This window comes from Crocuta crocuta, unplaced genomic scaffold, assembly GCF_008692635.1.
Source record: "Crocuta crocuta isolate KB4526 unplaced genomic scaffold, BGI_CrCroc_1.0 scaffold77, whole genome shotgun sequence".
NCBI lineage: Eukaryota > Metazoa > Chordata > Mammalia > Carnivora > Hyaenidae > Crocuta > Crocuta crocuta.
Window position 1 is genome coordinate 4,149,521 of NW_027532172.1, and position 12,353 is coordinate 4,161,873.

The window sequence follows — 12,353 nt, forward strand, 5'->3', positions numbered from 1 at the left end:
CGTGCATTAGATTTTAAAATGTGTGCTACGTTTCCCTTCCTGCGTAGTTGCTTGACCAACAGCTCATGTTTGCTGCGGCAAATTTCTAAATGTTTTTATGAATCTATGATAGGAAAGAGAACCTGAATTCTGGGCCAGGCTCTGCCATTTTCAGGCACACCACCTCCCTGGGCTTTCATTTCCTCGGTGACAGAAGAACCCAGCTGTATCCAACGCCTCCCCTGGCTCAAGTGCTCTGGGATATAACCGTCAAGATGCTGAGAAGTACTTATCGTTGTAGGCGATAGCCTCCTGGTGGGCTGGGTAACCCCTGTGGACTGAGCCCTAAGACCAGGACCATGTTTCCAGTAGCAACTGGAAATGATTTACCAGCAGTATTTAATTAGAAATCCAGATGTGGGATGCTTGGGTGGCTCAGTCAGTTAAGCATCCGACTCCCACTTGGGCATGATCTCATGATTTGTGGGTTCGAGCCTCATGTCAGGGGGCTCTGCACTGACAGCGCGAGTGGAGCCTGATTGGGATTCTCTCTCTGCCTCTCTCTCTGCCTCTCCCCTGTTCCCTCTTGCTTGCTCTCTCTCGTTCTCAAAATAAATAAATAAACATTAAAAAAGAAAAGAAATCCAGATGAGTACCCACTACCCACTGATCTCGATGATGGGGACTCAGGAGAAAGAACACTAAGGTTGTACAGTAATAATCTCTCCCTGCCTCTCCCAGAGGGCAGTGCCACTAAGAAATGAGAATATCTGCCCATTTCACCCCTGCAAAAGCCCTCAGAGGGGCCGATGGAAGCTTTAACACCATCTTACTGGGGAAAAGATAAAATATATAAGTGGAATAAACTGCCCCAGGTCACATGGCCAATAAAGGACGGCCCCAGGATCGCCCCCCAAAATTTAGTCTCTCGGCCCAGAGCCCCCTCAGTAGAAGTCGGGGGGATAAAAAGAGTTGGAGTGCAGGCCCCAGAGAACCCTGGCCCCCAGAAAGGGATCACAGCCTGAGTTCACCTTCTCCTGGCGCACGCAGGTGCTGCTTGCACGAGGAACCGTCAGAACACGGGCAAGCTCTAGGGGTGCCTCTCCAAGCAAAGCAGCAGGTCAGGGGCGGAGGGAGAAGGAAGCCACTGGAGAAAGAAAGGGGGCACCTTTGTCCTGGCCTCAGAACCTCAGAGGAGAAGCAGCTGAAGGGTCTGCCCAAATCCCTTTGCGGCTCTGCACACCCTGACACTTGAGCAAAGTCGCCACCCTCTGGGAGTTGTTAGGTGAAGGTCATGCTTCATTTAAAAAAAAAAAAAAAAAGGCAAGTGAGTCTCGTGGTTTGTGAGTTTGAGGCCCTTGCGTTGGGCTCTGTGCTGACAGCTCGGAGCCTGGAGCCTGCTTCTGATTCAGTATCTCCCTCTCTCTCTTCCCCTCTTCCGCTTTCTCTCTCTCTCAAAAAAAAAAAAATTAGTAAATAAACATTAATTTTTTAAAAATGTTTTATTTATTTCTAGGTGAGAGAGAGAGAGAGACAGCGTNATTTTTTTTTTTTTAAAGGCAAAGTGATTTTAAAAATCTGGGGGAGAGATGGCAGGATTAAGCATTTTAAAGGCTGAGCCAGCCAGGGGGGGGGCCCTCTCCCCCGGGGCCCAGCCCCTGCCAGCCTCCGAGGTACCCTAGGGGACCCTGCGGCCCTCTCCAGCAGGAAGCACAGTCTTGCACAGAGGAAGGGATGTGAAAACCCCGCTCCTCCCCATCCATGGGAAAGCTCTCTAGAAGCAGGAGCGGAGCGCTCTCTGTGTCAGGGCCAAGGCCAAAGCCAAGGCCAACGCCCTGAGCTCAGCTCAGCAGCGCACATCACACATCCGGCACTCACCGTCCACTGCTCCCCCGAAAGTTCAAACACAAACGCACTGCTCCGTTTGTCTCTTTCTTTAGAAAGTAAACTCTGCCTGGTGAGAGAGTTCCTTTCGATCTTTTCCAGAAGCCTCACGCTGGTGTCTACGAAGCCATTCTTGCAGTACGAGGCCTGGGGGATGCCCTTCCTCCTGCACTCAGCCACGAAATTCCACTCTTCCTTGATCCTACGTGGGCAGCAGAAGCCACAGTCACTCTCCCGGGGAACGCCCTGGCCTCCCCAGAGCAGCTACAGTTTCCCACTGCGGTTTCCCAGCTGAAACGGAGGGGGACTTAAGCACCCCGCCCAACCCTCAGCACCCCCCCCCCCACACCCCCAACCTCCTGCTTGGTTTCCTCTGCTGCAGGAACATAGGGGGAACTTAAACCCTCGGAGATGTGAATTATCAACAACTCTGATTTAGAAAGTCGAGAAGGTGGGTGGGATGGAATTCCTGCCTAAAATTTCTACCACATTTACCTATGTATTTGGGGCATTACAATTTACTTTGATACGATGTGATGCTAGCCCAAGTTTTGCTGCTGCTGTTGTTGTTGTTGTTGTTGTTGTTTTTAATGTGGAGCAAAAAGAATAGGCTGATCATTCAAGGCCATCTTGATTGAACTACATAGGCAGCCCCGGTTTGGGAGATACCTGACAGGTTTTGACAACTCTTAGAGATCAAGGTGAACTTGTAGGAAACTGACAGCAACACAAATAATGCTCGACTACAGGCGTACAAATCAATTCTGTCCGGTGGAGGGACGGCCCTCCCCCACCTCTGGAGACAGTCTGTTCCGTGTGCAGATGCATTTCAAGTTTCCTGCCATCCACATGCATGTGTCCTCTGGACTCTCCTTTGACCTGGTTGTAACACCTTACGGCTCGTCCTTTTGTTTAACCATGAGAAAAATGGAATTTTAACACACATTCCTGTTCTATCTGCAGCAGCGTGAGGACTTCACGTTTTTTAAAGATTAACCTTTATCACAAGTTGGGTGCCCTCTGAAGCATTCGGAGTTTCAAAAGTTGGGCAGGGGTGCGGTGAGGTGAGAGAGGAAGCCCAGACCTCTTCCCCTCATCTCTCCTTGGATTGGGACCCGCAGGGCTCAAAGTCATGATCACCTCCTCATTTCTGTCGTTGCAGCTGCTCTCAGTCTTGCCTGGGTTTTGTCTGACCCACCAAGCATTCTGCATTAGTTCCTCACTTCGTAAGATCATAACCGCCTGCTTCTGACTAAACGTGATGTGCAAATCCTAGAGAATGAGTAAGTAGGGAAACCACAGCTGTGGAGATGGCCCAGAGCCAGCAAATGACCCCTGATTCAGAGCTGGGACCCTGCTTTTAAAGGAATCAAATGTGTTGAAACATTCTAGCAGGTGCTTGATAGGCTGAGTCTTTCCTCCAGTCAAATGTTAGAAGTGTTAGCAGAGCTTGGTAGCAGCGCTAATGTGTCATTAAATGTCAATAATTCCCAGGGCACCTGGGTAGCTTGGTCAGTTAAGCACCCGACTTTGGCCCAGGTCATGATCTCACTGCTCATGGGTTTGAGCCCTGCATCAGGCTCCATGCTGACAGCTCAGAGCCTGGAGCCTGCCTTGGATTCTGTGTCTCACTCTCTCTTTGTCCCTCCCCTGCTCATGCTCTGTCTCTGTCTGTCTCTCTGTCAAAAATAGTAAACATTAAAAAATTTTTTTAATAAATATCAGCTATTTCCCAGGAGTGCCACATGTGGGGGTGAGTGGTTGGGGACACAGCCAGACCCTGCTAGCCACCAACCCTCAAGATCTCAATGGATTTTTTTGGCGGGGTGGGGGGTGAGGAAAGGGTACGTGTGTGCAGGAAGCAGGGTGAGGGGCAGAGGGGGAGAGAGGCTTAAGCAGGCTCCATGCCCAGCACAGAGCCTGACACAGGGGCTCAGTCTCACAACTCTGAGATCATGACCTGAGCTGAAATCAAGAGTCAGACACTTAAGTGGCTAAGCCATCCAGGTGCCCCCACAATGGGCTTTATAAAGGTCATATATGTACCATATGACCCAGACATTCCAGCCCTAGGTATTTATATAAAAGAGAGGAAAGCATATATCCATACAAAGACATGGGCATATGCACATATTAGCTTTATAGCCCCAAACCAAAAACAACCCATATACACCTTCACAGGTGAATGGATGGACAGACTCGTTTATCCATACAATGGAATAGTTCTTGGCAAGAAAAAGAAATGAACTATTGATACACACTACAACATGAATGCATCTCAGTGTTGGGGAGCCTGGGTGACTCAGTCGCTTAAGTGTCCGACTGCAGCTCAGGTCATGATCTCGCGGTTCCTGAGTTTGAGTCCCGCATCAGGTTCTGTGCTGACAGCTCAGAGCCTGGAGCCTGCTTCAGATTCTGTGTCTCCCTCTCTCTGTCCCTACCCTGCTCATGCTCTGTCTCTCTCCCTATCTAAAATAAAAACATTTAAAAAAAAAAGAAGAATCATTTCAGTGTCATTAGGCTGAATGAAAGAATCCAGACCAAAAAAGAGAATGATTCCATTTATATAAAGTGATTGCATTTATATGGAATATAATAAATGCAAAGTAATATATAGTGGCAGGAAGGAGCGACTGCCTGGGCACTAGGGACAGGAAATGAGAGGAAAGAATCACCAAGAGTGAAGAAGAGGCTCACAAGGTGACAGATATGATCATATCTAGATTGCGGGGATGGTTTTACAGATGAATAGGTAGGTCAAACTTTTCAAATTATCTACTTTACATATAGTTTATTGTGTATTGGTTATACTCATCAATAAAGCTTTTATAAAATAAATGTCATGGTCCTCACTTTAATCACCTCCTGAACCCCTCCTTGACCCCCTTGTCCCTCTCTTACTCTTTACTGTGCACTTGGACAAAGTTCAGCTAAGGGGGCATCCGCTTCTCCCCTGCCCCGCACCTACGCCCACCCTGTACATGAGCACGGAGGAAGATTCACAGCCTTGCAAACTGGCCTTCCTTTGATCATGACTCCCATCCCCAGAGGCCCCTCACTGCTGCTGGCAGCCACCACATCCCGAGGTGACTCTGGCACATCTTCTTCCTTTCAAGCAAACCTTCCCCACCGCCTACCCCATCCTCAGTCTCAGAGCTTCTGGCTCGGGGAGGGAGGAGACAAATGAAAGGGAAGATTCCCGGGGCCACATCTACGCCACCTACTTGCACCTGTTCCCTTCAGGCTTGCCTGGAAGGACTCTCCCAGGTCTTCCCTGGGCCAACCCCTGCCCCCACCCCCTTCCGGGCTAAACCCAGCCCTCACAGACTCCAGAACTTTCTGCAGCAGTCCTCTCTCCTCAGTGTTTCACTTTGGGAGAGTGTTCCCATCAGCACATGTGCACGCGGTTACCTCTCCCAGATTAAAGGGCACCACTCTCCCCACCCCCCACCCCCGTCATCCCCGNAAACTCTTCCCAAGGTCATCATGACCTCCATTTTGCTAAACTCAATGGTCAAATAGAGTCCTCGTCTTCTCTGGCCCGTATGCAACACCCCTTCCTCCCCCCCCCCATGAAGCCTGAAGGTCCCCTTGGTTCCCAGGACCCCTCTCTCTGCTGATGCCACCCCTGCCTCTCCAGTGGCTGGGCTGCCTCCCCCCTCTCCTGACCCTCCCCTTCCTCGCCTCTCTCTTCCCAACCTCCGAATCCCTAAGGGCCCAACACCCAGCCCTTGGGCCTCTTCTCATCTCTCTCTGCACTCACACTCATTCTTTGGCTTATCCCCCAGTCTCGTGGCTTTACCTACTATCTGTATGGTGATCACGACCAGTTCTATTTCTCTATCCAAGACTTCCTCACTGAATCTGGCTTCTTTGCCCTCCCTGGAGCTCCACCTGAATGTCTAAAAGGTGTCCCACAGTTAACAGGTTCCAGACCAAACTCGTAATCTTCACCCCAAAACCTGCCTTTTCCCATAAAAGCCATAAAAACCTTCCGGAGACTCTGGCTAAAAACCTCAGGCTCATTGTTGGCTCTGTGCTTTTTTTCATAACCTTATAGCAAATCCGTCAAGAGATGTGATCAGTTCTACAAGAATCCAGCCACACCTCACCACCTTCCCATCTTGCCCATGTCATCATCATCTCCTTGCAGACATCACTGTTGTCCCCTTTATGGTCTAAACTCACCCAGTGGTTCGAGTAAGCCTGTCCCAATGTCCCTGGCTCCTCATCCCACACAGCAAAGCAATGTCCCACTGCACTGACAGGGCCCTACGGGTCTGTGCCGTCGCCTTGACTGAGTGGCCACACCTACTACCTCACCGTCACTTGCTTTTTCTGGCCCTCACACTGGCCTCCTTGCTCTCCCTTGAACACTCACGCCAATGCATGCCTCCGTATTCACACTGCTGTTGTGTCTGTCCAGAACTTTCATTCCTGGATTTCTGCAGGGCTGGCCCCCCCAGGTCTCTATGTAGACGTTTTGGGTCTTCCGAAACCACTTTGGAGATCACTGGAGTTTCAAGCTTGTCATTAAGCTGGGAGAAAGGGGAGCGTTTGAGAAAAGTATTTCACCTGTGGCCCTGGCTGGCCGAGCTACCACCCTACCCAGATCCTAGCCACTGAGCTGTGCTGAGGATAAGCACTCAGCAACCAAGCAGGCAGGGCTTCAGGATCTACAGAGAAGTCTATACATAATGCAATAAACTTAAAAATACATGGAGAGAGATGAATTTAATACTGGGAGAAAGTGATGGGATTGGCTTGGGATTGTTACTTTTCATGATTAGCTCTTCTGTATAAAGTAAGTATTTTAATACCATATGATAAAGAGAAATGCAAATACCTGCCCACGGATCTAGAACTGGCTGCGGCAGTCAGGGCTGTGGGGCAGACCCTGGGTCTCAGATGTGCTCCCCAAACAAATAGAAGAAATTGTCTCGAATTGTCAGCGACCAGAAGTACAGCCACCACTGGGTCTTGTGTTCACCCAGCACTTTTCAGACTAACGTCTCCAGCTTTTCTACCCTCATTTTTTTAGGCCAAACCCGAAGGGACGCCCCTGCCAATGTAACGAAATGATGCCCGTTAGGCCCTACAGAATACATCCTTCCCATATCACAAATTACAAACCCACATTAAGTGGCTCATGTCTTTTGGTATAGCCAACATTTTTAAAATGGAGGAAAAAAAGGATATTAGACACATCTCATCAAAAATATCATATACCATGGGGCACCTGGGTGGCACAGGTGGTTAAGCATCCAGCTTTTGATTTCATTCAGCTCAGGTCATGATCTCGTGGTTTGTGAGTTCCAGCCCCACAGTGGGTTCTGCGTTGACAGTGGGGAGCCTGCTTAGGATTCTCTCTCTCTCTCTCTGTTCGTCCCCAACTTGTGCTCTCTCTCTTTCTCTCTCTCTCAAAATAAATAAATAAACTTTAAGAAAATAATCACATACCAAATCTTTTTTGGATTTCTTTTTAAATATTTTATGTCTCATTTCCTCCAAAACCTCATAAAAATATGAGCTGCTTTTTAGTGAGAGTAAAGATGAGCATATATATAAATATTTTTAAATTCTGTCCTCTTCCTTGAGAGTAATTCAAATAAGTAAATATTTGAATAATAATGTATAGAGTTGGGGCACCTGGGTGGCTCAGTCGGCTAAGCGTCCGACTTCGGCTCAGGTCATGATCTCACAGTTTGTGGGTTCGAGCCCCGCGTCGGGCTCTGTGCTGACAGCTAGCTCAGAGCCTGGAGACTGCTTCTGATTCTGTGTCTCCCTCTGTCTCTGACCCTCCCCTGCTCACACTGTCTCTCTCTCTCTCTCAGAAATAAATAAACCACTAAAAAAATTTAAAAAAAAAATGTATAAAGTTGTCGAATCACTACATCATACGCCTGAAGCTAATGTGACACAGTGTGCCAACTATACTTCGATGAAAAAACAAGCAAATGGGAAAAAAGATCAAATGAGATCAATAAACTGTCATTGTCTTTATACTTTATCACCCATGTAATTGAATAATCTTCCCCTTGAGTCAATTTTAATAGAACTTCAAATATGAGACAAACATGTAAAATGATGCTGTTAGAGTTCTACTAATTAAATCAATAAATGTGCAGATAAAGTGCTCTTCCCTTAGCAAATGAACCCACAATCCTAGCCTGGATGGCAAAGAGCCTCATTGGATGAGAAAGTCATCACTCAGAGAGGCTCTATCTCTCTCCTTCCGTGATTGAGTTTCTTTCAGGTAGAGTGATATTCTGTATTATATCTCTACTTATAATTTTTAAGTTTTTTTACATGTTTCATGGAACAAATACAGTCTTACAAAATGAAGTACCATGAAGGGGGGATCACAGAGCAAACAGGAGGGTTTTGCCTGTTTTTGTAAAATTAAATTCAACAGATAATTGCCATTTGTGAAAAGGCATTTTCATCAGTTTTTCAACATATTAACTTCTCCGCAGAAAACAGATCTTGAGAAACTAAAGATTAACCTCCAAATAGTATTAAGAATCACATTATGGAAACTCAGAAATACCTGCCAAAAAAAAGGTGAATTTACTACATTTTTTGCAGGTCTTGGGAAACTAAGAAGCTTCATCCTTGAACAGCTACACTCCTCCCTCCACCATCCCCACTTCCTCCTCACCTGCCCAGCAAATTTGATGGCTCTTTTTCTTAGACTGAGCTAGAGAAGCCTAACAAATCCCTAAGAAGTTTTCTGTTCTTAGGACAAGATAAGACACAGCACAAGCCCAATGACACCAAGCCCAATTCAAGGCTGACCCGGGGCACAGGAGACGCGTGAACCTGCTCATGAAGGCATTTGGCACCATGATGAACGACAGAGTCCAAGAGGCAAACACCACTCCAAAAGAGTTTGTGGACCCCGGCTCTCTCCAGGTGCTTCCTGCTCCCAGAATCCTCGGGGGGTTACATCAGCTACAGGCACTTTCCCCAAAACCCCAGGGCTTGGGTCCCCATTCAGCAAGTGGTCCTCCCCAAGGGTAACCCCGGATGCTAGAAGGGAGGAGGAGGGAGGAGAAAAACAGAACCGAGGGTCACTCTGGGCTCACAGGGCATGGGGACCTTGTGTAATTCATGCTAGTGTAGATCACTCGTGCTAGTGTAGATCACTCAGAGCCACTGATGCCGGGTCTGAGGTGCCAATTCTTAAGTTCAAGATCCACATCATATTGGATAACCTCAGCTGAGTGCCAGTGAAAAGAACATCCCAACTCTCTGGGATTACAACACGATGCAGGGGGAAGAGCTTGGCCAAACCCTCCACTGACCAGCTGTACCAACCTGGGCAAAGTCACTTGGGCCCCAGCCACCTTGTCTTCAGACTGGGGATAATGATAACCACCTGGGTCAGCGGGGAGGCTTATAATCACAGCTGAACCATCAAGTGTGGTCAGAATAGGTATTCGTTGCATCCAAATAGTTTGTAATAATGGAGAGCCCAGGATAGAGAGACGTTCACGCCTTACACATTTTGTTTTTTAGCCTCAAGCATAGAAATACATCCCCACTTGCCAACTTGAGATAGGGTCACGGGCCTCCTCTGAAATAGGGCTGCCAGTCAGAATCCCATTCTGCCTTTCTTAGGTAAGTCACACCCTTCACACGTCAGCCGGGAGCCCCGGTTTGGACTCTTTCATGGAGGGGGGGGGTGGTAAAAAGTACAGATATGCAAAGCCACCCGCATGTACAACCTTTCCAGCTCATCATATTCAGACTTGCGCAGTGCAGAGTCCATTGCATGCCTCACATTTATCATAAATGTAGTTTTTTCCAAAGCACGCGACTTCATTTCATATACAAGCAACTCCCTTTTCCTCAAACTTCGTGAGTCGACACGATAAGTTCGTCAAATCACATCATCTCAATCCAAGTAAAAATGCATCAATACTTATCGAGCATTCAGTTCAACAGGTGAGGGCCGAAGTGCATGATGGAGATGGCCTTGAGCTGCCCTGGGGCACTGTCACATGGGCTGCCCGTGTGTGGAGTGCAGCAGACAGCCTCGTGCGGCCAGCCTCGCAGCCGTCCACAAAGTTCACTGCGGAGTTTACCGTGTCATCCGGGGACTGGAATGCACGTGGGTCCTTACGACACTGGGTGCGACTATTATGGGAATTGGACGTTCACTAGCCAGGCAACAGTGTGGTGGCTCTGAGGACCCCCGAGCAAGAGTCACTGACTGAGAGATCCCAAAAGGAAGGCACCCCCCTCCGCCATGCTGCCTGCAGGATCCCCATCCACTAGAGAAGCCACAGTCAGGGACAGAAAACACATACTTTTCCAAGGCGCTTTTCTCAAGCCTCTCTGTCTCCTTCTTCTGCCAGGCTTTGTGCTTCTTGACACGAGTTTCCCACAAGGCTCTGACGACAGAAATGTCGAATACGACCACTTTGTGGCCCATTTTGGAAGTGTGAAATTACCTGTTTAAGAAACATACATTATGTCAGCTTTGTAAACACAGAAGCAAATAGTGTTGGCATGAACTTTAAAATGAAACGTGAGGGGTGCCTGGGTGGTTTAGTCAGTTAAGGGGCCAACTTCCACTCAGGTCATGATCTCGTGGTCTGTGGGTTCAAGCCCCGTGTCGGGCTCTGTGCTGACAGCTCAGAGCCTGGAGCCTGCTTCATATTCTGTGTCTCCCTCTCTCTCTGCTCCTCCCCCACTCATTCTCTCTCTCTCTCTCTCTCAAAAATAAATACACTTTTAAATAAATAAATAAAATGAAACATGAATGGGGCGCCTGGGTGGCTCAGTCGGTTGAGCATCCAACTCTGGATTACAGCTCAGGTCATGATCCCAAGGTCATGGAATTGAGCGCCACGCTGGATGTGGAATCTGATATTCTCTCTCTCTCTCTCTCTCCCTCTGCCCCTCTCTCTCATTCACACACACATTCTCTCTCTAAAATTAAAAAAAATATTTAATGAAACATGAATGAATCAATTCCCTAAAGCCACGATGAAACGCCCTGTGACTCCAGGGTGACAGTTTGCTAATGTTCTTAAAGCCTGATCATATTCTGGGGAAGTCAAGTTCAACACTCACCCTGCAAGCCTCTCCTCTAGAAGGTCACACTTCTGTCCCTACCTCTCAGCTGAATTGTGGGTTCCCAAAGCCCCCGGGCATTCATTCCTCAAGTCTCATAGTTCCGAATTTTCTAGCATCTAATATTCTTGCAGGTTGTAACATGCTCTAGGGAAGTTCATGAGTTAATCTGAAAACACACAGACACACATACACACCATGTGTTGCCTGAGGCTACATACCAGCCATCATTAAGTAACAAAACCATTCCCTGCACCAAGCACAGCTACCTTCCCAGTCAGGACTGACCCCACGACACAGCACAGAGATGCGTCCTGTGAGGTTCCCCTCCAACGTGAACCCTCAGAAGCTGCCGATCTCTGTTGATGTGGTTTTCCAAGTGCAAAGAAAGTCAAACTCAGGTACATCTTGGCCCATACATGGAGATGAGACCTAGCATAGTGCCTGACACACAGCAGGTCCCCACCAAATGTTTGTTGAATGACTAGATGAGATATGAATATGATCCGCATCCAGATTGCTTCACTCCCAGGCCCATGAGCTCTCTCTTTCCTGCTTATGTTCCCACCTCATTTTTTACTGCTTCCTTTAAGTGATTCTTTGTTCAATGTAAGAAAAATAAAATGATCAGGACATCAAAGTACATTTCAATGTTCATTCCACTAACCTACTCTTATCTCCCTTATCTAAAAATAACTTCCTAGTTATTGTTTTAAATTTCCCCTACGTAACGGCATTGAAATCTGGCTATACCCATTTCCTGATTTGCGTGCGGGCGCACACACACACCCAGCATGTCAGTTGGCAAATAGCAGGGCTGTTGAATATCCTCTGTCCCAGTTCCAGTCGCTTCTAAATGGCAGTCAGTGGGGATACAAAACCAAATATTTAATCTTCTGACTCAGCTGTGTCCTCGCCATTAATGGCCTGCCAGTCCGAGTAGGGGGGCCAGCTCGTGTTTGTGTAGCAGGGCGCCGGGGAGCCATAATTTCTGTCTAACGAGCTGAAAATGCTGGCCCCAATTTATTTCCATCTTTCCCTTCAGTTCTGACATCTGGGACTGCCTTTTGCCTCCCTTAAAACTCTTTTACCCACAGGAGATTTCTGATTCAGGTGCAAACAGAGCGCGTGTTTGTGCGGACATACGTTTTCAGATCTCTTGGGTAACTACGTGAGAGCGGCGTTTGGAGATCATCTGATAACTATGTGTTTGAGCTCTTTAGGAACTGCCAGACTGTTTTCCAAAGCGGCTTCATCATCTTACGGCCCCAGCAGCTGGGCATGAGGCTCCAGTGTCTCCCCGTCCACGCTTGTTCTTCTGTTACTTTCCATCAGAGCTGTCCCGGTGGGTGGGAAGTGGCTTTAGTTGTTTTGACTTGCATTTGCCTGACAGCTAATGATGTTGA

The 12,353-nt window shown here is 47.9% G+C and overlaps 1 protein-coding gene across 1 annotated transcript in view; it reads right to left on the bottom strand.

Annotated features, from left to right (window-relative positions):
• Positions 1 to 12,353, bottom strand: part of LRRC2 (leucine rich repeat containing 2) — a 31,950-nt gene that overhangs the window by 12,375 nt on the left and 7,222 nt on the right. The window contains exons 2-3 of the mRNA XM_077777257.1: positions 10,179 to 10,322; positions 1,858 to 2,065 (exon numbers count right to left, since the gene is read on the bottom strand). Coding sequence (XP_077633383.1) covers positions 1,858 to 2,065; positions 10,179 to 10,303 — 333 coding nt within the window. The 5' untranslated portion in view covers positions 10,304 to 10,322. The remainder of the gene's footprint in view (positions 1 to 1,857; positions 2,066 to 10,178; positions 10,323 to 12,353) is intronic.